The following is a 27956-nucleotide window of genomic DNA, read 5'->3' on the forward strand; positions in this document are numbered from 1 at the left end:
GGTCTGATTTTCTATCAGACTGAGGGCAGATTCATTTTCAAAGAATCAAGGTGCACACTTCTCAAATTCATTTTAAGTCTATTTATATTGCAAATGATTGGATATTGTTTCCATTAATGCTCAAGATTGAGTAATTTGCTGATGAAATTAAAGTCTTTTTAAATTAATTACTAAATAAAGCAAAGGACTCTCTCCCCTTGAGATACATATTGAGATCTATAAAAGGAGGGAACTAAACCAGTACTCTCATAGTTTCTGCATGTGTTTCAAGTTAATCTTTCCCTCCAGCAGTTGGCAAAGGGAAATCCAGCCCTTTCCCAGCTCTGTCTGGGGGGAGTGGGGATGGTGTAGAATGTAAAAATGGACTTGTAAGACAATAGCAGATCAAAGTGGTGGGAGGTATCCTTGGGAATTTAGCTCCCCATATTCTTTGTTTGAGTGGTTTTCCTGCTGAAAACAGGTTTCCAATCCCATGGTTTGCTGCACTGATCTCAACAAACATGCACCTGTAGCTTCAGTCAGTAGGCCAGGCTTTTTATTCTTCACTCCAGCAGCTGCTTGTTAGAAAACCTCGAATGATATTGTTTTTGTTGTGGCTCCGTGTTTAAGAGCACAGCAAATCCATTATTCATAATACCTTCCCAAGTTCACAAAGCCATTGAATAGCGCTGCATAACTCCTTAAAGCTGCCACCCACTCAAATCCATTTTATTTGGACAAATAAAGAAACTCTGCACTGAAGAAAACCAATTTGAAAACACACTGAAATTCATTTTCCTCACTTAAATATTAAAGTGCTTATATTTATTGCGTTTCAGCCTTGTTGTACTGTTTTCAGAAAGGATTTGCTCATTTAATAGGCCTGAAGAAGTTTCAGTAAATTTAGAAAGTGGAAGAAAATAAACTAACATACGACAAGGGTAACACTGCATTTTATGCAGTGAATCTGCATGCTGGAGATTAAACCCATCCATTAATATCCTGTGTAATTGCATGATGCTAATTCACAATACACAGTCCTGGCCCAGGCTCTCGTGGTTCTCTGCACTGTTGCAACTGACTGTTCAGTCAAACAAAAAATATTTTTACTTCAAAAATAACAAGGACTGAAGTTCCTGGTTTGCAATACAGTAATAAATAAGGAGAGGTCTCTAGCATTCACTTACCATTCCATTTTTGAATCTGACTTCTTTGATAAAGGCATTTTCTTTTCTGTATCAGAAAACATTAAGACAGCTTCTGATAGGACCATTCATGGTGTGTAGATGGTTTTGGGGCCCAGTGCATGTGCATGGGATGCTCAGGGAGCAGAGCTGGCAGAACTCCCTTTACATGTGCATTGGACAGTGTGAGCTACCCATGGTGCTTACAGGAGCCTTCCTCCAGATGGGTTGGGTTAAAGATAAAAAAGAAATATATTAAAAATAATTTTTTTTAAAAAATTTATTAAAAATAAATTAAGAAGGTGGTGAAATTAGATTATGAAGATCTGGTACTGCTTTTACTATCCTGTGTAGAATGTTATCACTTTAAAGCTAGACCAGCAAATGGATTCTGAGGTAAAGTAATGATGGAGTTCTTGTTTGGAGTTTTAGGGGGTAAAGGAGATTTGTTGGGTTTGGTTTGTTTGCTTTTCTTTTTTTGGTTGATTTTTTTTGTTGTTGTTGTTGGTTGTTTTTTTTTTTTTTTTGAGGGCTAATAGCTGATTTAAGTCAGTTTTGTAAAAACTGTGTGGATGTAGTTGAGTTCTCTACATTTATTCTGCTGGTCTCCTATATAGTTCTTGTTCAGTTTTTCCCTGTTGTCAATAGTTTTCCAACAGTTGATTTTTTTTTTTTTTGAAGGAAGGTGAGGGTTTTGCATTAGAAACACTGCAGACCCAGGGCATCCATTGTGTGGTTTAATGTGACTCTGGGCAGACAGAAGCCTGAGAGAGCCATGTCTTGTTCTTCCCCTTCTCAGCTGCTGCCTGATCCTGGTAAAGTCAGGGAACAAAGTTCTCAGCTCAGCAGGTGTTTGGGGTTCTCTGCATTTCACACACACCGAGAGCTGGATCTTTAAAAGTGCCCGAAGGGTCGACTCAAAATATGTTGGAGTGGGCACACTGTCACTTTTGAAAATCCCATTGTTTAGGCACCCAAAAATCATATGAATCTCAGACTCTGCGTGGTCAGGGAAGTTTGGAAATCCTGTCCTAAATATGCAGATTTCTGGAGAATATGGTATGATAGATCCCCGTGGGATGAACTTAGGCTTTGGCAAGGTATTTTAGGCTTGACAGGAGTGGTGTTTTTGAAAAAAATGTGCTGTTATATACTGTTACAGACTTAAAATCCTATAAAAAGCAATTATTTATGACATTGTCAGTGAATTTTCAGAAGAAGTAGATCAGATCAGCCTCACAGTGAGATACCAAGATTCAAGAGAAAATGTGCATTCCAATACAGGACAGTAAGTTTATCTGGTCTTCTGGTGTAAAGATATTTCAGATTTTATTTTTCATTGTCACATTTCTCATTTTCCATGTTATGTCTCACCAGTCAGTAGTTGTGCATATAATGCTGTATTCTTTATTATGTGATCACGGTGAAAAGGAAGAGAATGAAAGAAATTACAAAGAAATTCTTCAGGATGGTTGGAATGCATTGTAAAGGGCATCTGAATGATGAATTTAGATGGCAATATTTTTTTTTCATGACAATGTTTTATCTGAACACCAAAAGCCTAAAACTGTACAATAACCTGTTTGGTTAGAACTAGTTCTAACATAGGCATTATACACAGACACAAAATTAAGTCACTTGGCAGTGATCCATCACAATATATATATACTGTTAGCTTTCAAAATCAGCAGCAGTATGTCCTTGGAGGAATTGAGACATCTGGATTGAGCTGTTCAGGGTCAGCCCGAAAAGGCAATAGTTTTACAGGTAAAGTTTTCGTCATAAAAAATAAAATAAAAAATAAAATAAATAATAAAAAAAAAAAAAGACAAAATAATAAGATGATGGCAGCTCCATATTGCCTGTGAAAACAGGACATGAGTTCAGTGCTGATGTCAGCTGATATGATAATTGAGGATAACCCACTGTCACCAGGGAGCGAGACTTTGCTTATTTGGCTGCAGAACTGCTGAGCAGAAAACGCGCTTGTACCCGCTCTGCAGTGTTTAATGTCAGCTTAAATGGTTTAGATCTATTTTATTATTACTGAGATTGCACTGATCTGATTATCTCTTACCCATATGCCTTGAGGGGGTAGGAGATAATTGTTTAATAAAATAAGGCTGTGGTTTTCAATAAATGATTTCTGGTGCTCCTGTCTTCACTGTCCCACAGAAAAATCCCTTATGGAAACTTGATTTGCAGAAACTGCTGAGCAAGGGTTACAGTCAAAAAATAATGTGAGCCTCACCTTTCTGATCTCAGTGCCCCACGTCCCTCAACCGCCGTTAGTAATTCTGGGAGAGATGGTTCTGCTTTCTGTGTGTTGCAAGGGAGACACAGACAGATGAAGAGCAGATCATGTTCTAGGTCCTGTCCAGAGGACTGAAATGGCATTTTATCCAATAACTGTGAAATACAGGAGCTGACCTTGGAGGGGGACTGCTTCAGATCTTGTCTCTCTGAGTGCCAGGACCATTGCTCTGCACAAAGCTTTTTCTTCAGCTGATGGAATTTATTTTGTGCCTGTGGACAGACTCGATGAAGAAGTTAGGAAGTCATAGCCATGAACAGATGGTTTAACACATGGGTGTTGACTTCCCTGAGGCAGAGGGCAGAACTAAGCCTAGATTTTGAAATATGGTCGAGGAATGTAGGGGTTGTGCTCCTGCATCATGCTTGGAGTGGGTACCAGTGCAGCTTCTGTGGGGTCCAAATCCCATCAGGGTATATTAGAGATGTTCTGGGAATGCCCACTAAATTGAGTTCCTTAGAGCAGTGTTAACAAATCTATTGTCTCTGGGAGAGCTATCTATTGCTCTGAGAGAGCATTACTCAGTAAGTCAGAATAAAAGGATTTTGGATCATGCCTAGGCATTGTTCTTTCACACAGATTTACTAGCAAGGCCTTGTCATTGCCTTGGTCTGTATTTGACCAAAATGGTCCTCGAAAAGGGCTCTCAAGAGCCCTTTTGAGGCTCAAGAGGCCCATTTTGAGTATAGATGACTCCATGAGTCATCTATACTTGAGTATAGTATGGCTCCATGACTTTCAAAGTCACTTTTGATGACCTAATTCTAACCCTGGGAAAATATTATCTTTTTCAAATGAAAAATAATCCAAATTTGAAGCATATAAAAATGCATCTCACTTCTGAAAAATCTGGACTGTAAGTAACAGGCTTCTGTTCAAACTAAAGTAGCTGAAATAAATTACCAAAATTGATTTAGAGCCCAATTTCAAAGGAAAGTGAGCTTTTGCAGCAGCTGTTGCCATGAGCTGAAAAATGCCCTGTGCTGCCAACAATTAGGTGTTGACTAGTGAGATTCTAAAGATACCTTGACAAGACACAAGGTTCAACCAAGCCTACACAGTAACAGGGAAGGAAGAACATATTGCAGTCTGGTGTGAAAATGTATGTGCTCTATAGCAAAACTCCAGAACAGCTACACATGAAAACATGTTTGTTGCAATTCAGGACAATCATGTGGTGTCTCTGAGACAGCTATGGGAGTGCTAATTCCTGTTCTGTTTTTAGGCTAATTTTGGCAAAGTGATGTATCTTCTGGTCCTGGTTCAGCTGAACATTTAAGAAAATCCTTACATTTAAAGATGTGCTCCATTCCAGCCACATCTTTAAAGGATTCTACAGTGTCACTATATTAATGTAGAAATCTGTCTGATCTGGTAATTATGGATACTGTTCTTCTCATCCAATGACACTTATTTTGAGTGTGCACTGTGATTAGATTGGTGTAATTATATTGATCTAAAATCATAATGCTAACAGGGGAAGTTAGAGCAAAAAGACCATAAGCCATTCTTAGGTAGAGATTTTATGTCTTACTGTTTTATCTTTCCTTTTTAAAAAATTAGCTTCACACCAAAACCCCTTTTTCTGGCAGCAAGAAATAATAAAAATAATAATACTTCTTACACAAACCTTTGTTCAGAGAAATGTAAGATGTTAATAGGCTGAATCTTCAGTGTAATAGAAGTAGATTCATTATTCATGTTTCAAGCCAATAAAAAAGGAGAGAGATTATCGACAAACAGTTTTCACACCTTCTAATGAAAGCCTAAGTACAATATTATTATTTCAGTAATTTGCGCTTTTCACTCATAAAAACCATAAAGCTATTGTCAATCATATTTATTATTCTCAGTGGTTTTCAAAATTGATCCTGGGTTTGAGTGGTATTCGAATCATTCAAACAACAAAGGGGAATTGATTATATTTCTTTTTTGTCTCTTTGTGCCAGGGAGTTCTAACCAAACATGGCACCGGGGAGAGTCTTTTGTTCTGTAAAACCCAACCCACAACTATCTGTGTGCACTTCATGCTGTGACACGTTCAGTAACTGTTGGTAGCAAATACAGGTTCTTGTTATTTTCCAGGCTGGCGTCAGGCAGTCAGCACGGCTGTGCTCACCACCACAGCAACCAGGGTGCCCTTAAAACCTCGCCTGGCTGCTTTTCTGTCCAAGAGGTTTCTTTCCTCGCTGCTGTGTCCTCGTGCACTGCTCAGTATCTCACTGGTGGTGGAAGTTTCCACACGCTCAATAAATGCACAGCTGCTACTTAAACACGCCCAGTAGAGCTCTGCCAGAAAAATAAACACGGTGTTATAATTGGCTGCTTTTCCACTAATACATATTCTGTTACATAAATTACAAGGAACTGAGGCAAATAAGCATTTTAATCCCAATGGTGAGGCATGAAGTTTTGCAAGCTCTTTCTCCTGCATTCAGAGAATGCGCTTTCAAGGACTGTGATTATTTGGCTGTTATCTAATTTCACCACAGAATAGAAGTCTGACTGGAGCATTGCTTTCTGCTGGTTAATTATAAATTTATTAGGGGAATTTTGTCCAAATGTCCCTCACTATTAGACCTCGCTGAATCTGAAGTTCAAGCTATCAGACTTCATTTAATGTAATGCATTGCCCTCTTTTTCTGTTCTGCATGTGCTTTTTTTGTATTTTTTGTTCTCAGGTACATTCAATTTTCCCTTTCTGTGTATTATTTGCCAAAGAGGCTGTTTCAAGTTATAGAAATAGGACAAAGTAATTTTTAGAACAGCAAAATATGTAAGGAGGCAAGGTCCCTGGAGATGAAATACATTTCCAACACAAGAAAATAGCTTTCCTGTTCTGTTTGGGTGTTGCTGTTGACAGAGCAGCTTGTTAGCAGCACACAAATGCGTCGGTGGTAGTGAGGCTGTGCCACCACTGTGGAGGGGATGCCAGGGAATGGGAGAGTTTGGAGTGCAAGGAGGGGTTAACACGAGCCTGTGGGCACACTGATGGACTTGCTTTTGGCCCACCTCCCTGCTCTAGGCAGATTGGAACACTTCTGTGGTGCCTGCAAGAGTGAACCCCAAAACATGTGGGACTAGAGTGGCTGGGGGAGGGCTCAGTGTGCTCAGACCTCAGCAAATGAGATCCACAGTTATGGGCCACTTGTGCTCAGGTGCTGCCTTTCAGCTTTCTCTTAGGGTTTTGCAATGTGTTAGACAAATTTGGATCAGACAGGGGGGTCACCTGAAGGAGTAGAGGCATCCTGTGTGAGCACAAAGCTTGGCCTGCATTGCAAGGTGCTCCCTATACCAGCAGAGCCAGGGCAGGATTTGGGCTGCAGTTCCCTCTTGCAGCAGGGTGGAATCTGTTCACCTACTGAATCTCTGTAGTCTTTATTCCTGGTTTCAGCAGGAGCTGAAGCAGGGCTGGTGATGGAGTTGAGTCTAATAAATTGGTGTTAAAGGAAAGCTGCCATGCTCAGTTCAGCCCCCAAAAATAAGGGAAAAAGAACATTGCTAGATCTCAGAGGAGAAATCTGAACTCTGAAAAATAAACTGCTGCAGCCTCTCAAAACTTACCAAGTAAGACAAAAATGTAACTATTGACATTCACTTAGGTCAGTTTAATGAAAAGACACAGTTTGATCCATTTCAGAACCTCTGTGTTCAAACAGTAGGACTCCTAAGTTCTCCTTTTTTAAAATGAGGTCTAAGAAAAGACTGTAACAGGATTTTATTGCAAATTTACAGACTTGCTGAGTCAGACGAGTAATGTGTGTTTATATGGCTAGAAAATATTAATAAAACATTTCTGTCATGTTTGGGGTTCTTTCTTCCTTGGCTAAGCCTTCCTATTTGGGAAGCCTTTGCTTGTCTTTTGGCAGAAGGAAGAAGAAAAGGACAGAGGAAGGGGAAGAACTGCACCCTTGAACTTACCAGTTAAGTCTGTACCACTTCAGAGCTCAGTTTCCTTTTACATGCTCAATTTACTGTGCACCAGACCAAAAGTGTGAGCTGTCAGGCTCCTGTGGAGATAAACCTGGATCTAATCCTGCTCCTACTGCCATCAGTGGCAAACCCTGCACTGCTTTCAGTGGGAGTGGGCCGTGCACCCCACGCCTGTGGGATTCAGCCAGCCCTGCACGGCCCAGCTCAAAGCAGCCTCTGATGTGAGTGATGGCAGGAGAGTTTAATGCTTAATCCTGCTTCTGCTCACTGCGAATTTAAAAAGTGTAACCATTACAATTGCCTGAAAGCAACAGTGTAAAGCAATTTCACCTGTGTGAAGAACTCAGGAGTAACTGCAAACTGACCATTGCTAGAGAAACCCTGACTTACAGCTTCTCTTTAATTGGGGGCCTGCTCCTTGTTTTGTGGAGCACCCAGATTGCAGAGATTAAAATGTTCCACCAGTGCTGAGTATGAAGATAAATAACACAAAGAAGGATTACTTTTGTATTTTCTTTCTAAATACTGGAGAAGAAATGTTTACAATGCCATAAAAACAGTGGTAACATCTCCTTTAGCACTGCATTTTCCGAGTGTCAAACACTGGTTTGAAAGAGGGCACAAACAAATGTTCACAATTTGAAGAGAGCCCCGTTTTATTGAAGATAAGTAATAGTTGAACAAAGTGTTTGGTATTGACAGAATCATACCGTCATGTCTCTTTTCAGAGACAAATGTACTTTATGGAGGAAGTGTCCTCACATGTCAATGTCTTAGAAAATGTGTTATATTTAGTGAAATAATGGGTCAAGAAAAAAAAAATCACTGTCGTAAATGATGGTGGGCACTTTTTACTGAAATACTGGTGGTTTTACGTTCTTGACATGAATAATTGGATGTGTCATATGTGAAGCTACCTAGAAATAAAATAGAGGTCATAAAGTGTAAAGACATGATAGGATGCATTTATAACAGCATAAACCAAACTGGCATTTTAATGTCTTAAGCCAGCCCATTTGCTATACTTGGCCATTGATCTTGGCTGGGAAAGTTCTATGCCTAATTTAAACACATTTTGGAGATAAAGCCATATAATGGGAAAGTGATAGGATTTGGTTTTGTTAAAAATACTCTCCTTTTAACTGTTACAGTTATATCACAGGGTTGGAGACAGGTTGTGGTGTGTCCTTACAAAACTTCCTCAGAAATGTTGTGTCCACCTTCCTCACAGGTGACTCTGGTGTAATTTACCTTGGCAATTCCCCTGCTGGTGATTGCAGCTCACACAGGAGAATGTTATTGAACAGATATGAGAGAGAGAGAGTTTAGTTCAGTCTTTGTTCTGTGGGATGATTTGAAAAGCAATTGTTGGGGAAGATAGTACAATTTGGGAGTACCTGTGCATTTAATGAATCCCTCTGGAAGGCATGTGAAAAGATGGTTGATAGAGGCACTGACTCTGAAGAACATGCTTAAAATCTCATTAATTTCAATTGGCTGTATAGGTGCTTTTAATTACTATGCTTGAACTGAGATTTAATATGGCACAGCAATAAAAGAAGTAATTATGACTACCCAACTAATCACTAAAATGGCATCACCCTCCACTCCCCCAATTTTTCCAACAAAGCTGAACATAGAAACCACATGCTTTAAGAAAAAAAAAAAATAAAAAAAAATGAGGAAAGGAGGCAGAGCTTGTCCTGATTTCATAGGAGCACCAGCATGTGTGTGTTGGATGTTGGGTGTTTTAAAAAAATACTTCTAAATAACAAAAGAATAGGCAACATGTGATCTGTGATTTCCTGAGCTTGTGGCTCAGGAAATGAGTGCTGACCTGTGCAGGCTGGGCACTGTGTGGCCTTGAGCCATGAATATGTACCAGGCAATTGTGGAATGTTCCCACCAGGGTGTGCCAGCTTGGTGTCCTTCCTGAGTTTTAACTCCTCTGTGCAGCTAGGAAAGGATGCAGGGGAAGAGGAATCTACCCACTATCTGTATTTTCTTTTCAATTACTGTGCAGTTGATGGAATATCTAACTGGTGCATTTTTTGGCTACTGTTGTACATTAGAGGAGAGATGGCAGCCTGGTAATATTCAGCGGAGTCTCATGTGAGTGGAAATGTTTCATATCTGCTGTTTTCAATGCAGTTTTACTGAAAGCCCTTTGGAATTTGAATGAACCATTCTGGGATGTGATTTTCAAAACAGAAGTCTCTAAAAACTGAGCAAGTAAAATTTTCTCGTCGCTGCTGAGCTAGTGATATTGGTAATGGTTCAATTAAATTGAAGTGCCAACATTCATGGAATGGGTGTGCTTCTTTATTAGTATCCAGCCATGTTTGAAAAGACAAATCAAAACCTGGTGAGCCAGAATGAAGGCTGATTTACTGATGGACATAATTGCCTTACCTGGATTTAAGGGAAAGGAATTTACTCTGTAGAGAAAAAGAGAGCATTGAAGTTAATTAGTCACGAGCCAAGAAAATGTGGTGTTAGCTGATGTTTTCTGGTGAAAAAGTAGTAGTAACACAGCATGAGCGTTGGAATTGGCATCTGAGGTGAGATTCAGAATAAAATCTGCAAAATACTGAACTACAGAACAGTATTTCTACTGTGGCACCATTTATTCAGGATCTCTTTCTCTGTCACTGGATATAGGCAACAAGAGTTCTGCAAATGCCTAAGCTGCTATTCATAGATGATTCCCTCTGTCTTCTGAGCTGGAATGTTCAGAGATGGTGAGGTTTATATCCACGAGGCTGTGTGTTCACAGTGGGGAAAAAAAAACCTTAGTGAATGTTGCTGCAGATTTACTTTAATGTAGATAAACTTGAACCATTGGATAGAATCATGAGCTCCCATGAAAAACAGGGTGATACTCTGCCCTTCCCATCAGCTTCTTTTTTATGGAAAAAGAACATGTAAATAAACTGTTGGCCTTTCTGACCAGAAGATAGCTGGTATACAAACCAGTCTTGCTGAAATTATATCTCAGCTGGAAGGAAAGATGAGTTTATTTTATGTAGCAGTTGGAGGAAAGTTCTTAGAAATATTCAGTCAGTCAGTTACCAGAGTGGTAAATTAAATCTCGAGAGCCAGAGCTCGCTCATCAGCACGCAGTGATATGGAAGTGCAGGCAGCTGCAGCAGGTCTGGGGGTTTATGTTCCTGATGGAAAAGTGCAAATCATTTCCTTCTCTTCTGCTGCTGTCATGGTCCATCACTTTAGTCCATTTTCACCTTGCTAAGGGATTCTGAATGGGCCTTCCTGCTTTGCCATCTAATTAATCTCTCACAAGCCTGTTTTTGCAGCCTGGCTACCTGGGATGGTCCATATCTTACATCAGTGCCTCATAAACAAAATATTCTGCTTTCCTTCCCCCTCCTTCCTTTTCCTGTGTTTTTTTTACCCCGAGCCCTCTCAAGCATGTTGAAAATGCTATTCTCCCCCAGTCTTTGAAGAGGACAGACATACATGCTTTTATTGCAGGAAGATATCCCCTTTGGTTCTAGTGGAACACTGTCACACTCTGGTATGTAAAGTGGTTTTCAAAACTAGTAAGTGCCCAAAAAATACACAGCAGGATTTTCCTTGTCAGAGACTGTTCAGCAACTCAAAGTCTTTACGGTGTAACAGGCAAGCAGGAAACCATTGGGCACCTTTGAAAAATGGCATACCTATAGACAAATAAAGGTGTAAGATCTGAGATGAAAAAGGCATATTCTCTGGTGTAAAACATTGCCATGAGTCTGTGAAACAAAAAAAATTACTTTATTGAAGTTACTTTATTGTCATAGATCAAGTGATCGTGAATATCAGATACCTTGTGCACTGAGCACTAACAGCCACAATACTTTATGACTACTTTAAAATGAGTCCTTGTGATAACACATGTAGGCTATATAGCAGATAACACTGGATAGTATAATGTATTAGCTATAATAGAAAAACATAGATTCTGTGAAATGATACCAGTGGAATCTAATATTTCTTTGAAATCTATATCCTGGGTAATATTTCTACTCGGAAGCTACTTAACTCCCTCCTGGCCTCCCTTCTGTGGGGACAGGCTTGGTGTTCAGCTCAGCACAGCAGAGGGTTCCAGCCTGGGAAGTAGAAAAGCACTAAAATAGGTCTGAGAAGTCTCTGTGTTAGACCAGTGATCAGGGTGGTGTCCATCCAAACCTTGCAGCTCTCCTGGCCTGCACCTGATCTCTAGAAACTCATCTTCTGTGCTGTTGATACAAAACCCACAAGAGCTCCGAGAGTCTTCTGGTGACATACAGGCAGGGAAAAAAAAAAGGAAAAAAAAAATCACATCTTTAATTCCTCCCTTCTGACAGCTTCCTTAATAAATTTGGTAAGAAATTTCTCTGTTAAGAGCCACCCAGTAATCCAATTTGCAAGCCCTAATGATATATTCAGCAGCTAGCTCAGGGGAGGTGTGTTTCTACTGTCAGAACCACAGGAGCAGGGAATAAAATTCTGAGCTCTCACTGAAAGCTGCAATAATTTACGATGAGTTGTTGGCTTTAATTTTTTCATACTATTTTTGACTCAGCTGAACAAAGAGGCTAGAACTGCTACTGACTTTACATTGATTAGTTTTTTCCACAGTATGCTCACCTACCTGTATGTTTTCACAGGATATAATAATACAGACACTGCACATTTATTTTTACGTGTATCCAAAGAAATCATGGAGTGAGACCTGAATCAGTGTGGGCAACTCTTGTGTACAGCCATAATGACTGATAAATACCAGTTCATTTCAACTGTCTCCCCTCCTGACCTGCTTCTCTAGGAGTTAAGCCTTTGCCGTTCTGTTCAGTTTAAATAATCCCAGATTTGTTTGTTACCTTCTGTGTTGTCCTGGTAGGGCATCCTTGGGCTCTTCCTTCTCTTCTCTGGGACTCCAGTTTAAGGACCGTTCTGATCTGGTGCGTACACAGAAAATAAAGCAAAACCTAAAAAGCTTTCACAAGATCATGGGCTGTTTTGTGAGAGAATAGATTCTCTGCAGCGGTGTCATCATGGCTGTGTGTCTGTTCCTTACGATGGGAGAAGCTTCCCCTCTGTATCAGGTTCATACTCTCAGCGAGAAGGATAAGTAGTGTTGTCTCAGAAATAAAGTCATTAAAAGAAAACAAAACAAAAAGGTAAGAAAGCAAACAAAAAGCTCTAGGGTATTGCTTCATAGCTGATGGACTGGGAGAAGGTGCAGTAGTTGGGTGTCTTCAACCTTGAAAGAACTTTCAGAACCATTTCACAAAGTAATTCCTTTTGAGCTGATGTCAGTTCATGCTAAGTACTTTGATTCTTGGGGTACACCTCTGTTCCCTCACATCTGCTTTACAAACAGAGAGCTTATAATGGCTACTGGTGTGCTTGATCCATGGTAAGAGACCTCTTGTTCAGGGACAAGGGATCTTGGGTGTCCACAGTGACAAGACTTTACCCTCCCAGGCATCACTGAGTTTCTAGAAACCTTTCTGAAGACCTTGAGAGAAAGGTAGGATTTCTGGCACTCTCTAGCTTTCTTCAAGGTGCATGTTGGCACAGTCTAGTAGGCTTCTCAGACCCTTTGTAAGCAAGAAGGAATATGATATCTTTGAAAGAGAAATGGTCCTGTCCCTATCCTACCTTTTCATCCATATTCCCTTTAAACTCTACATCAGTGAGGTTTCTGAGGATGCACCCAGGAAACATCAAGTGGTGCTTTCATTGTGGCTCCTTAGGATTGAATCTTTTAAAACCTGCTTCTTCACTTCTTTTTGCCTTTCACTATAGCCTTCATTACTGGGAAGCAAACACCAGCTGATGGGGTTTTATTGTTGCCCCTGTGGTGTAGTGCTTGGGTAATGAATAGTGTCAGTTGTTCTGGACAGTAACTGGGGAAGAGGCAAGAAATGTGTCAGTCATTTACCTAAACTTGTCTGCTGTTTTTATCACCCTGAATGGCAAATGCTGTATTTCTGTTATTTTCTTTTGCAGTGAGAGATGCAGATACACGTTACGTGGCCATAAAGATTCAGTGAACAGCATTGAGTTCCTTCCCTTCTCCAGCACCGTTCTCACGAGCTCTGCTGACAAGACTTTGTCCCTCTGGGATTCCCGAACGGTAAGCAGGCTTTTCCTCGGTCTCTCCTGAATTCAGGTGGTGTGGATGGTGTAAGGAAAATGAAAGCCAGGGTAAAATCAAAATAGAAGGTAAGGGGTGATGTGGCCATAGAATGTTCACTGACACAACTGTTGTCTTCTGACTAAAAAAAATCACCATAATCCCTTCCTTGGCATCTGAAATGACGGAGTCATCCCAGTGCAACAAACGGACGTGGGCCGAGATCACCCAACACACAGGTAGCTGGATTAGGTGGTGGTGGGTTTAGCAGCTGATGGTCTGGGTCTGCAAGACTGCAGTGCTGCACACTGTGCTTTGCCAGTTCAACAGAGAGCTCAGGGTCAGATTTGTTGAGCTTCTCTCAGCTTCTTTTGTCAGCTTGCTTACAAAAGTCCTGGCGTGTACTTTGAGTCACATACAAAGGAAATGGGGGGGAAAGTGCCTTAGGAGAAGCACAAGAAGAGAAAAATACAAGAAACCATATAGAAGTGTAATATATTTATTCCTCTTCTAGAAGGGATCTGCCTCCCTGCCCCCAGAACTCCCTGCTGATTCCTCATGGAATATGTATTATTGTCTCCATAACATACCCCTGTAGGTAGTGACAGAAACTCTGCATCTCTTCCTTTATTCTTCTCTACCTTCATTCTGTGGTATAGGTATTCATGGATTGAGTGCATTGCAGAGTGTATTTGTCTCTGCTGCTTTGCAAACCAAATATGCAAATCCTGTTCAAGTAGAATATGAGAACAAGACAAGAGGAAGTTTTTCCTGTTTCAACAGAAAATGTAATAATTATTGCTGCAGTTGTGGTATTTCTCATGGAGCAACTTTTGAAGTTCTCAAATTGTTCCTTCAGTTGGTATTATGGCCACTTTGCACTTCTCAAACATTGTAAAGATACAAGATTCCAGCCCAGAATAGAGAAGGTTGTATTAATGGAAGGGATTTGAGAGGAAGTAGGCAAAGACCTTTTGCTCTGTATTAATAGGTGTTGTCATCAGATCTATACAAATGTAGGATAAGAAAAACTGCCATGAAAATGACAGATGAATACTTGAGATGCTCATTAGGCAAATTCTATTTATGGATCTTAGAAACAGACTGAATAGAAGGTCCTCTAATAAGAATAAGAATAATAATCCTGGGCATAAAGCACTATGAGTTAAAATGAAGCTATTCAAGACTCATTATTCTTACACACATTGGTTTGTAAGAATATATGATATCCAAATATGAATAATTCAAAAAGAGGGAAAAAAATCATTGAAATACAAACAAAAGCAAAATACTTAGTGGAAAAATAGATTTCTGCTTTGTTTTGTTTTCAATAAATTCTGCAGTGAACTTTATCTTGCAAATGTCTCAGTAATCTCCTGCTCATAGCAAATTAAGAGTCATCAAAGAGTTTTCCTTTGATAAACTCAGGGAGAAACCCTGCTCTGTATTTGCTCATCAGCATTGTTTTTCAGCTTTGGGTAATTTTGCAAAGATAGGAAGGACCTTTTGTGGAAAGAAAACATTATATATGGCATTTGGGTGTATGTTTATTCTGTTGAATTTTCCTCCCGTTCAGTGGGAAATCTTGCAGATTTGAGATCTGTGCCCACACTGAAACACCACTTGAAGTGGTGAAATCACTGTGAAGATGCCATCTCCTTCTAAATGCTGAATGATATTAAATGTTCCCTCCAGAAAGAGGATGAATTATTTTCTCCCATTAATTCAGAACAGAGTATTTTCTCACCTCTGTGAGATCAATTAACATTAAGGAGTACATTTAAGATAATTTTAATGAAACATGAAAACCATACTCTGGTTTGTTTTCTCATAAATTAGATTCCTATTACTAATCACATCTTGCTCTTCAATCATTAAGTTTAGTCAGCTCTTTATTATTAAAGATAATGGATAGAGAGAACTGTAAGTCAAAGCAGTGTAAGTTGAATGGACAATGAGCTCTGGATTTGGGGTAGAATGGAACATAAATCTTTGTAATTACTAAGCTGAAGCTATAATGCAGCCTGCAGACTTTGGAAACGCAGAGAGTTACTTTTTCCTCTTTTTTTTTTTTTTTTCCTGGCTAACATATAGCAAGATCTAGTGGTTAAAAATACCTGCAGCACACTGGCTATAATTTTAAACCTGAGATATATGTTGCCTATAGGGAAATGAACACACAGAAAGATGAATAGTACTTGGATGATTACGGCTCTTTCCAAACATTCTGGGAGAGTTACGGGTACGGTGTTGGATTTGGATGGGAACCATCCTCCTGCTGTGCCAGCCGTGCAGGAGATGAGATGGAGGAGGCTGAGCCTGCAATTCATGGCAGGAATCTCTTGCCAGTAGAGCTGACGGCTCTCGTGCCAAGATAAGCTGCAGAATTTATTCCTCTCCCTGCCAGTTTCATAGAAAGACAAGCACGTTCTGGCTTTTCACCAGAGGATTTTCTCGCTGACACATCAGAATAAGCACCTCCACTCATGAATTGCAGAGTGTGCCCAGTGATAAATGGGAGAGGGGCAGGGGAGCACGTGACCCCCAGAGCACAGGTTCACCTGCCCGAGTTAATTCTCCTCGTGATAAGCGCCCTGCCGCTCGTCTGCATCTCCCACAGGCTGGGCAGCAACTTCTTGGGGCTACTCAAATTACTCTGCATAACATCTGAGCCAAGCTGCATCTTTCTGAGACAGATAAAATACCAAATATTTATACACTTAAATAATTAAATAGAGGGGGGGGAAAGTACTCACATTTTTCATTCTACACATTTGAAACTTATTGATTTAGTAACTATCTCATCTGCTTTCTGATTTTTGAAATGTCAGGTTCTGTAACTGGATATTTCATTTCTGAAATGTGGAGAGACTGTCATTTTAAAGGCAGCATTCTGCAGTAATGCCCCAAGGAATGTGTCTGACAAGGATTTGGGAAGACGTGTGTGTGCTTAACCAGCCAGTCCCATTCACAGCAGTGACACTGTTCTCCTGAACCATGTTCAGCACATGCACAGCTCTGCAATGCTCTTTTTCTATTTGATTTTGTGAAATACTAAGCATTTGATATATTGTTTGATAATTCTTGTCCATCTTGGTCTCTACTGGTCACTGATATTCAAGTTTATTGTTTTAATTATCCGGGAGATATTTCTAACTTCACGCAGTGTAGCCCAGTGATTTAAGATGAGCCCCATTTTTCTGCAATCCTCTTGCAGAAGATTGCTGTGTAACACAAATGAAAAGATCCCATTTCCACCCCACTATCAAACTCATATCCCTGACACCCAGACAGGAAGGCATCAAGGATGTCAGCTTTTTACTATTTGGGTCAAAGATGACTCGAATTGGGCTAAGACAGTGCAGCAGAACAGTGACCAGAGGCGAGTTCTGGCTCTGAGCAACAAATTTTGTCCTTGACAGTAATTTGTGGTCTGAACAGCCGAATCAAGAGCTGGAAGCTCCAAGGTAGTGTAGTTCCTGATGAATAATGCAGGCACCAATTTCAGAGGAAAAAGGAAAAAACAGAATGAAATTGTCCAAAATCCTGCCTGAACAGCAGCAAATAGCTCCCAGTAATAACTCATTGTCAGTGAGCCAGAACCTGGCTGTGGCCATCAGGCTCCTCAAAGACTGCTGAAAAGTCTCCTCCTGCCCCAAAGCAAGGAAGGAAAGTGGGAATCCAGGCAGAGCCTCCTTTCAGGCTCCTGCAGAGGTGTGTAAGCCCCTGGAAATGGTTCATGAGTGTGGTGCAGCCACACTTTATACAGCAGGGCTGGATGGACCCTTAGAGCTACATTACACTCAGAGAAAGACATTAGGAAGAAGTAGTGAAAAGAGAGAGAGGCAGCTGGGTGCTTCTTTAGGGCAGAGTTTTGTCTTCAGATGTGACATTGGATTAAAAAGGTTCTTACATACAGCCCTTTTAAAAGCATTGTTTCCTAATAAACTGAGGCTTCTCTACTCACAATGTGCTTATCATTTTTTTGCTAGTGGCTCTTGAGTATTAGCTGAGGGTTGACAGAGTTTCCATGCAGTTAGGTCCCTGGGCAACAGCAGGGAACCTAAAAGAATGCCCCACCTGGTAGGAGAAGAGGCCGTGGGTGCACAGCCCTGTGCCAGGCACCGCCTTTCCCTCAGCAACCCCCCACTGGTGTTCCCCAGAGTGTCACAGGGGAGACACTGCTTGGGTCTTTTCTTGCTTTGCTCTTCATGATCTACCCCCCAGACTCACAGAGCCTGGAAGAATCTCTCTGTGCATTCAAGGCACAGCACAGTAAATCCCCAGGAATTCAGGGCGCTGGAATTTGCATTTTTGCGGTTTGTCAAAGGCTGAAGGCACGGAGATCATTTGAGGACAGTGGTTATTTCAAAGGCCTTGCACACTCTGTCCTACCAGAAAGTCAATAAATACGTGGGCATGGCAGTTTTGGAGCTGTCAGCTGAGGTTGCCAGCTGTGGTGCAGCATTTTAATGATGAGGACTTGGCTGCCCCTGTGCTTCATATGGATGTAGAATAATTGCAACAATGCTGATCTAAAAGCTGCAGTCTTGCAATTTGTCCCTTCACAATACAGCCCATCTTCTCCCACCTTGCTGTGGTTCCTGTTGCAACTGGGCAGAGCCTGAAAATTAGTTAACTCTTGATTCAGTTCAGTGGAGTTGTTCCAAACCAGTGATTTCCATAGATAACCTTTTTTTAATTTCATTCTAATGAAGTTATCTTTTAGACTACTTGTTTTTTAGCGTTGATTTTGTCTCTATTTAGTAGCTTTTAAGTTAGTAATTCCCTGAAATATCCTATTCTATTTTTGTTTCTTCCAGTGAAATATAAATTATCTTTTAGACTACTTGTTTTTCAGCATTGATTTTGGCACAGCTTTTTTGTCAGTGGATTTAAAGCATATGGGAACACCCAGATCTTTGCAGGGATGCTGCCTGTCTATGGTGGGGGTTTTTATGCCTGTGTTCCTTTGGAGGGGGCATTCATGAGGCAAATCCAGGAAAAATGTCAGAGTATTTAAGGATCAGGTGTATGAGACAAGCACTGATCAGCCAAAAGGAGTTATTTTGAAAAGCAATCTGGTTGAACCTAAATTTTTTGGCCTACTCCAGTTGATTTATCTCCAAGTAAACACCTTAGACACAAAATTATCAGTCAGAATATCCTCAGGGTATTGGATTTGTCAGTTTTATTTGAACCCTTTTGAACTTCTGAGGAATGAATTCAAGAGCAGAGTGGATAGACAGGATGGGTCATTTAAAAAAATCTTTGACAGGCAGTTTATGGTCCAAATCAATCCTCTTCAAAAGCAGGTCAAAGATTGAAGTTGTCAGTATTGGAGACAAAGAGCTCTTCCATGCAAACTCCAAATCTCTTAGTAATGTAATGGAATTATTTTGCTGTAGATAAAGGACATGCAAGGATAAGTTCAATTCCTGGCATGAAGTGTAACAAATTCTGTGTTCCTGATTCTGTTGTACGTATTTGTAAATAATGGGTTTGTATTTTAAAACTCCCTGTCTTAACATGAAAAGGAATTTGAGTCACAGTAAAATATGAAATCAAGAACAAATAGTTATGAATAAAGATTATGTTTTCTCCCAGAAGTAATATCATGAAAGACAAAAGTAAAACTTGAAGGGGTTTATATTAAATCTGTTTGGGATGCTTTCCTAGAGACTTAGTGCCAGTTTTGTCAAAACCAAAAGTATGGATGAGGAAAAATGTCTCGACTTCTTTCTAATCTTGAACAGTAATTGGAAAAAAAGCTTGATTTGGTCACCATAGTTTTTGAAAAGGCTACATTCTGACTTTCTTCCAAACCTTCTGTGAAAAAGGCAGACTGAAATAAAATATTTCAGATAATGAACATGTAACTGCAACTTGGATCAGCTGACCCAGATGCAAGTGAGCAAATATTCTATGTTCTTGTTTTGCTGTGGGTTTTTTTTCTTCCTGAGAGGCAGGAAAAGCACTGCCCCTCAAACTGTGTGTGGCTGCTGTCCCCAGAATAACCCTCAGACTGGAGACATGTTTTTCCTTTGGCCTGCCATTGCTGACTTATTCCTCCTTTGTCTTGTCTTCCTGACTTGGCTCCCAAATCAAACCATTAAATCCATAGTTTAACAAACTGTATAATCAGTTGATCTCACAGGTTTGGGGGTTTTTCCCTGTTAAACTGGGTTTAAATTAGACTAAACTTTTTAGATCAGACGAGTTGTTCTGTGAAGTTTAACAGTTGGACTTGATGATCTTAAGGGTCTTTTCCAACCTAAATGATTCCATGATTCTATAATTCTCAAGTTGCATGTGAATTAGTGGCTCTTAAAAGGTTCATTGACAGGCCTGGGCCTATGCACTGGATGTCATAGTCGTGTTGCCAGTGGGAATTCAGCCCCTGTTAACGAGTTGCCTTGCTCTGCCTTGTCTCCACAATGTGGAAAAGCTACATCCTTAATTTCAAGGAGGAGTCTTTGAGAAGACAAGACAGTTCTGTGTGTTAAAGCTTAATATCCTGCTTGACTCCTAATTCATGTGAAATGTATAAATGGATTTATTTTGGCAGTGATGTAGTTAGTTAGTTAAAGCAACATCTTTTTCATCACGATGTTCACAGTTATTTAAGCTGCTATTAGAGAAGAGAGCAACAGGTCCTCTGGGGCCTGGTGCTTCCCTTCCTGTTGTGGTTTCCCTGAGGACTTTGCTTAATTTTCCTCCTTAGGGCCAGAAGTTTGCTCCCTTCAGGCCAGGCTTCTGGCAGTGCTGCCCAGCCTAGTTTTAACTTACTTGTGAGCAACTCTTGGCTCCTTTCTTTTATCTTTGCCTCTCCTGGGGTCGGAGCAGCCCTGTGATCCTTGCCTAGCAAGCTGTAGGCGTTCCTGTCCTTGAATCCCCATTTGCTGCCAAGCTCCCTGAACTCCCAGCACTCCCCATGGCCTCCATCCCTCCCAGCCACCCTGCTGCAGGGGTTGGTGCCCTTCACCAAAGCTTCTCTTCTACTTTAAGGCTCCCTTTCATCCCGGTGCTGCTTCCCTCAGGTTCCCCAGGATGCTCCCCTGTGCTAAGGGTGGGTGATGGGGAGTTGTTTCCAGCACTCAGCCCGAGGGCTGCTCCCGGGGAGGCACTGTGGAGTGATGGAGAGGCACTGAGGAGTGATGGAGTCACGAGGAACACATGCCTGCACTTACAAATGAGGGACATCCGTATTCCAGGCAGCAGGCCGGGCAATTCCCACTGCCCTGACGGCTCCCTGTGATGGATCACGGGCACTGACAGGTTGCAAACTTGCAAGGGCAGGCAGAGAGGCAGCGGTGCAGGGAAGGGGGGGGTTAATTCACCACTGATTGGAGCAGATTTCATCTGCTGGAAAATTAGAGTGGGTTGGTTTTCACTTGCTCCTGGTTATCTTAGAATATTAGTAGTAATTAGAGAGCTATAAATAGACAACTTTAAAATATTTGAAGCTGTAACCGGGGGAGAAGTGTGGCCGTGGATTCCAGTAAACACTTAGCACAGCTCCTGGTGTCGCAGTGCACGGTGTGCCGGCGCTTGGCCGTGTCCCTGATTATTTAGAAATGGAGTGAGGGCAGCAGGCTGTGTTCCTGTCTGGGCAGAGAATAGATTGACCTGAGCCTGAACTTCTTACCAGCTGCCCGTGTACGTCTATAATGTGTGGGCATGATATATTGCAGCAACTATGAGTTTAATTTTTATGTCGCCAATGTCACTTTGAAACAAAATGGGAGTAAAGTTCTTTCAAAGGCTTTGGGAAAGGCCTGGCTGCAGAATAACATTTGCATTGACTTCTTGGTCCTAAAACTCTAATTAAATTATTGATTATGAAGCTGGCTGCTTTCTTAATAGTTCCTAATGTAACAATTAAACCAAAGTAAGTAATTAAAAATGAAAAGATTGGTCCACAAGTACAATCTTGAGAAGGTCATTTTCAACTTAATCGCTTTTTTGAAACAGGCGAGAATAAAACAAATGAGTCATTAGCCAAAAAGCAATTTGGTGTGTGTATGCGTGTAATAATGTTTCTACCAGATGACCACTGACCACACAATACCTAAATTAATTTAAAATAATGGCTAAATTTACTTAGTTGGTACTATATTAACATGTCTCTTCCCAGCCCAGGCCTACAGTATGTGCAGTGCAGTAGAAGGTACGTGGCTGTAGTGTGCTTCTACTCTGGATGGCTAAGGAGCCAAGGCAGGAACCAGAAATTTCAGCCAATGAGCACAAAATTTGAGTGAAACTATTATGTTGTTGTTGAATGTCATAAACAAATGCTTTGTACTACGCTGACCATTTCTTTTTAATTTTTTTTTTTTTAACTAGCTATGAGAAGGGTAAATTTTTAGAGGCCAGTCAAGTTGGTCCATGGATGTTTGTAGGTGTGAAAGGTTGAAAGGAGGAGAGCATGAAGGTGTTTGCCAGAATAACTTCAAAATACCACCTAACACTGTTGCTTTTGACAGAGCAGAAGTGAGAGGTGATACTGGAGGATTTAAGAACTGATAGAAAATTTGGGATCTACTAGAAAAAATAGCCACATAGCTGCAGTTGGATTCTGCTTGAACATATTTGCTCAGAACAAAATCCTATTTTTGATGAGGCAGTGAGGAGGGAAAAAGTACTGTGCAGTTCGGGTTATATGAGAAATAGATAAATCTATTAGTTTGTTAAGTTAAAGATGTTGCATCTTAAATGCTTTCCTCACATATTAATTGAGGAAGAGCAGATTACAGACATGAACTCTTTATGAAGGGTCCTCTTAGTGGATCGGCACGTCCGTCTCTCCACCAGCACACCTACAGTGCTCTACCATGTCGTGCTGAAGAAAAGGAAGGGGTGGTTTATCTTTCCTTTTATCTGAATTCCCCACAAGCTGTTTTTATGTGTTTTTGTGTACAGAGCTGCTGTTCTGTCAGGTTGAAGTAAGGCTTCTGGACACACTTGTCTGCACAGGATAGGCTGTGATGGGTTGAGGTTACACTAGACTCTCCAGGGCGAGCATGAGCTGTTATATATCAAACCAGGTATCCCTCTGCCCTTTCCCAGATGTAGCCATAAAAACTGAAGTTTTAGAAGTGTGATGCTGTGGTAACTGTGGCTACACATTCTGAAAAAAGATCTACTAAAACCCAAACAAATCCCAAACCTTACAAATCAATTTCTTTTCTACTCACAATAACGTTGTGGGGTAATATGTTTTCAGTAAATAGGTTTGGTAAACACCGAATCAAAATATTGGGGGTGAATGGTGTTTCCTTGTATAAATTACTCCCTCCTAACTGCTTGTGGATCTGTAATTCCCATTCTGCTTCCCCACAGCCTCAGTGGGTGGCTGCTCTGGGCTTCCTGCTCATGTACTTTTCATAAGAGCAAACGAGAAATGGCTTGCACAGAGAGGCAGGCAGACCTCTGGGATGACTTCAACTGTGGCTTCCAAAAACTGGAATTTCAGACCTGGCAAGATACTTGCGTAAAAATATTTTCTTGTTGCTTCAAGAAAGGTTAAATAGTCAATTTTATCATCTGCAGAACAATTGAGGGTCCTAGTTTTGAAGGGACAGCTGCCAGATTGATTTTGAGTAGGATGCCTCATGCAGCACTGATTGATAGTGAGGGTTTGCAGTGGGAATTCATACCTCAAACATTGCCCATAGGATCAAATCTGGGCAGTGCATGTTTAATGCACAGGGAACTGCCAGGCAGATGCAGGTTTAAAACAGTTTTGTGCTCTGGCACCCTCAAGGCAACAACCTGGTGAGGTGGTGTTCACATGTCATGGTCCAGGGCCAATCTGTATATATTCTGACTATAATTGAATTCAGCTTCCACATTTATAAGCATGCTAAATAGTTGAGGACATTTTATGTTAAGAGGCACCAGGATGAGGATTGCAACCAGAGCTGTGAATTGCTGTGTCATTGCAGTTAACAGCCAAATTTTCTTTCATGGTTTTCTTTCTTTCATCTGCCCAAGATCTTCACCTGAAGGCAAACTTCTCCTCTGAGTGCCCTGGAATCACTTACAGAATTTCCTCTGCATGTTTTCTCCTCCTGTGTTTAGTGGTATCTCCTTTATTTTCTTGGAACAATTAGCCATACCTCAAAGATGCACATTTATCAAAGCAGTCAGCATGCAGTTCCTCATCCCTGCCATAAACCCCAGTCACACACACTATCCCGTGCCAAGTCCAATTGTGAGTGCACTAATCCTCTCACAAATGTTATGTTTGGATATTTTGTGTCCTGCTTTCCTGGATGGTTGAAGTCCATGAGCTTCTTTTCAGGAGAGCAGTCCCAGAGCCCCTCTTGATTGTGAGGTGATTTCAGGCCTAGAGCAGAAAAATAAGCTTTAGCAGTGGCATCGTTGTCTCTCAAGTTCAGATTTCTGGCAGTAGTTTGTTGCAGCACTACTAAAATTAATTGTTTCAGGACTCAAAGTGTCCTGGCACCAACACAGGAGGAATGAGATGCTGCCAGAAAGGTACCACCAGTTGATCCCCTGAGAACTGGCTGTTCCTGCTTTGCCCAGCATGGTTTTCAGGACAGAAAGGATTTACCGGTAAAGACTGGTTTTACAGTTTATTTAGCTTCTCATTTTCTCTAAAAATAAATATGTGATTATTGCATTCCTGTTTTCCCTCTTTTGTGGCTCAAGCCCAACTTCTCTGCCTCCAAGTGGGTTTCAGGCCAGTATTTTGCAAATGATAGTATTTTATGTGCCAGTCCCTTACTCAGCTGATTGTTTCTTTTCCCTCAAAAAAATGTTTCATAGAGAAGCAATGATCTTACAAAAATGAGACATCACACTCAGACTGGAAGCACTGGGACAAAACTGATAGACCAGAAGCAGAATTCAGCAATGTGACAAAGCCTTTGTACTTGATCTTCCCCTGTTGGTGACTCTGGTCTGGTATCAATGGTCCAGTTTTCCACTGTAGTCAAACCATAGGAAAAGAGGTACTTGGTGGTCTGTGTTGACATGACTGTGCTATAGACCTACTTCTTGTTTAAATCTCTTGTTTTGTATTAGATTTGTGCAAAAGCAACAAAGACATGCTTGAGCAAAAGGTTATGCAAGGAGGGGTCAGGACTAGAGTAAGGCCAGGTGGGACCTTCTGTGCATTGCACCCCACAATCTACCCCAACCTGCTGCCAAAACTGTCCTTCTTTCCAGCTCCATGTAGTAATGGCATGCAACTGGTTTTGCTAGTTGAGACAGAACCCTTGGAAGTTGAGTCTGGATCTCGACTGTGGTTCTCCTGCAGTGCCACCATCTCACAGATAGGATCTGGGATAAGTTAAAATTAGACTTTTAGATGTAAGAAACATGGGGCCTAAGTGCAAATAAGTGTCAGTCATAGTTTAGGAGTACAATTTGAGTTTTTAAAAAGTCAAGTTCATAGGAAATAGGTAATGCAAGCTGCTTTGAGGGAAAAAAAGTGAAGCAGTTTTATTCTGGGAAGAAATGTGTAATGTATTTGAAGAAATTTGGTTTAGGGGCAATTTTATTTTTGTGCATTTGGGTCCCTCTAAGACCTTTCCTTTCCAAATCTGGAAAATGGAGTTTGCAAGATCTGCTGTGTATTTCCAGGGTATTCCCCTTTTTAGTTCCCTTTTAATCACGTTATTAATAGTTAGCCCTTGGTCTGTTCCTCTCTGAATAATGCAGAGCCTCCCATCTCCAATTCCCCCCTCACCAACAGCAGCACACATGTCCCATGGTGCTGGAGCTCTTGGGTGTGGGCAGGGAGAGGGATGAGGTGTCCCCAGGGGGACTGCCCTTTCAGAGCTGGCAGAGGACACCCCACAGCCTTGGGGGCACCTGTGCCCTCCTCTCCTCCCCAGTACAGTCTTTGGGACCTGACACCAGGGCACTGCTTTGGAGCTTGAGAGTGTTCTTTTAGAAGAATAATTGTCTGACTTCATTAGAGCAGCTTTGCTGCTCTCAGTGGCCAAGACTTTTTTTTTCATGACATTCTGTTGTTATTACTTTTTTTTTTTTAAATCTAGAAAGTACTCTTTCTCTGGAGGAAAAATGCACATATTCATATCAAGACTGTACTTTGAATTTGGATCCTTGTGTTTCCAGTGGAGTGTGACTTGCCATAAAGGAGAGTTAAATAAATCTTGAACACCCACCTGCAAGTTTTAAAGTGTGTGTGTACAAGTATGGGGCTGCACACCTTTTTCTAGGTATATTTTGCTCTCGTAGTCAAGTGTCAGTAGCTGTATTAAATCTAAAACAATAAAGACATTATTTGACATTATTTGACACTGATAATAACTAAAAAGACAGTAAATAGTGTCTACTAATAAGTGTAATGTTAAAAAATGAGTTGGTTTTTGGTGGCAGCCCCTAACTGCCTTCTATTTGACTTAGCACTTTTGAAAGTTTGATTGCTAAACAAATTAATGAAGCAACTTACATTAATTACTCACTCAGCATTAGGGAGTGGATTGCATTTCCTAGTTAGCATGTAAGAAAGTGGATAGTAAAGCTTTTCCCTAAAAATATTCAAAATTTTCTCATTTTTTAACCTGCCAAAATGAAATAAATGTCTGCTGGGGGTATGAAAAAATACCTTTAACTTCCTTTAACTTCCTCTTAATTAACTTTTAATGGATGCTGTTACTCAGGGGTCATTCCTTAATACTAAATGTGTCTAAAACAGAAAAGACAGATTCAAATAATTTAGATAAACATCTGCTGAACATAGAGACATAAAATTACAGATTCAGAAAACTAGTGGCTTTCTGCCAGCAGTCACAGACAAAAACCCCACAAAAAATTGTTTTCCATTTTGATAAATCTTCTTCCCTTTGTATATGAGCTTAGAGGTAACGATCAATTCTTCAGGTGCAGGTACCATGGATTGCAAATAGGGCCTAATAATATAAATTTTCTAAATAACACCAAATTGCTCTCTGAGCATCACCCAATTAGCAGAGATTTTGAAGGAGGACATGTTCTCTCTGGCATAAAATTCAATGTTTTGACTTGTTCTAGAGTAGCCTTTTTTTCCCCTAATTTAAGACAAGGAAAGGAAAAGAGTTCCATAGTTTCTGCCTATCTGATTATATAAAGCTAATCCATTCTGGTATTAAGTAACTCTGGTTAGATAAATTGGTTCTGTCTTTATCAATTTAGAACAATCTTCATAAGTAACGTGCAGTAAGAGGGTGTTAAACAATCACCTGCTATTTATTTTCAGTAATATTCCGCTGTCAGAAATGGCATAATAAAAAGAAATATTTTGTGGAAATCCCAAGATTTCCAATAGTTGAGTCAATAGAGAAAACACAATTATTGTTGTATATAGTTTTCCAAATAATTAGAGAGGCTAAGGATGTCTTACAGACCTAAACACAAAATCACTCTTAACACGGTTTGAAAATTATCTGAAGGAAGAGAATTTAACGATAAAAACCTGATTAATCCAAATATTTCTGTGGAAACATCTTTATTTTACAGGGTTCTCTCACAGGTTAGGCAGCAGCCCAGTGAAAATTCTCTTTATCTCCTGGGGGAGCGGGGAGGGTTCAGTCCCAAAAAGGACTTTTGGGGTGGGCAGAGCACAGCCCTTGGACTGGGCAGTGCCTGGTGCTGCTGAAGGCCTGGGGGGCCCAAGGATGTCTGACCAAAACTGCTCCTGTCACAAAATTTATCAGAGAACAGAAACAGAACTTGGGATCTAATACAAATGTCTTGTGTTAGATGTGCAAAACAGGTCACACAGGCTCTTTTTAAATTTTTTTCATTTTTCTTTTTTATCTTTTCACGTGTTGATTTCAGCAGAATTCTGTCCAACTACAGATACACCAGAACAGAACAAACTTGAGGAAAACCCACATCCTCCAACACCTCACTGTGTTTCTCGAGGGTTTGAATGAGGTGTGAAGGGACACGGTGTTGATTTTTTTTTGGAAGACACATCAAATGTCAGCTTCCCTCTTTGCTGTGTGAGCTGTGCTCTTTTCATGGCACTCACACCCCACTGCAGAGTGTTTCCCTGCAGCCTTCAGCCCACTGCTTTGTTGCCCTGGGGTTATTGGGAAAGTGCTGCTCTCTTGCTCTGGTCATCCATCTGACTGTGGAGGGTGACTGACATGAGCTGTGTCCTGCACTCAGAGAGATTAGGATGAAAACTCAATACTTTTAAAACTTTCTGTGTATCAGTAGGTGGATAAAATCTCTATTCTGCAAAACCAAACTGTAATGTCTACAGAATTTTAGATATTCCCCTGTGACAATTTTGATCTATTTTTCAGTTTCTAAAAATATACTTAACTGTAAATTTACTGATATTTTAGAATAGAAAGTTGTTTTGATTCAGTAAGCCAAATATTTTTAGAAGCTGGTTTTTGACACTGCTGATATTTATTTTACCACATTTGTGTCA

The 27956-nt window shown here is 40.6% G+C and overlaps 1 protein-coding gene across 1 annotated transcript in view; it reads left to right on the forward strand.

Annotated features, from left to right (window-relative positions):
• SPAG16 (sperm associated antigen 16) overlaps nt 1-27956 on the forward strand; it is a 269751-nt gene that overhangs the window by 207040 nt on the left and 34755 nt on the right. The window contains exon 13 of the mRNA XM_029959592.1: nt 13408-13534. Within this exon, the coding sequence (XP_029815452.1) occupies nt 13408-13534 (127 nt within the window). The remainder of the gene's footprint in view (nt 1-13407; nt 13535-27956) is intronic.

This window comes from Manacus vitellinus, unplaced genomic scaffold (assembly GCF_001715985.3).
Source record: "Manacus vitellinus isolate BGI_N305 unplaced genomic scaffold, ASM171598v3 scaffold_20_pilon, whole genome shotgun sequence".
NCBI lineage: Eukaryota > Metazoa > Chordata > Aves > Passeriformes > Pipridae > Manacus > Manacus vitellinus.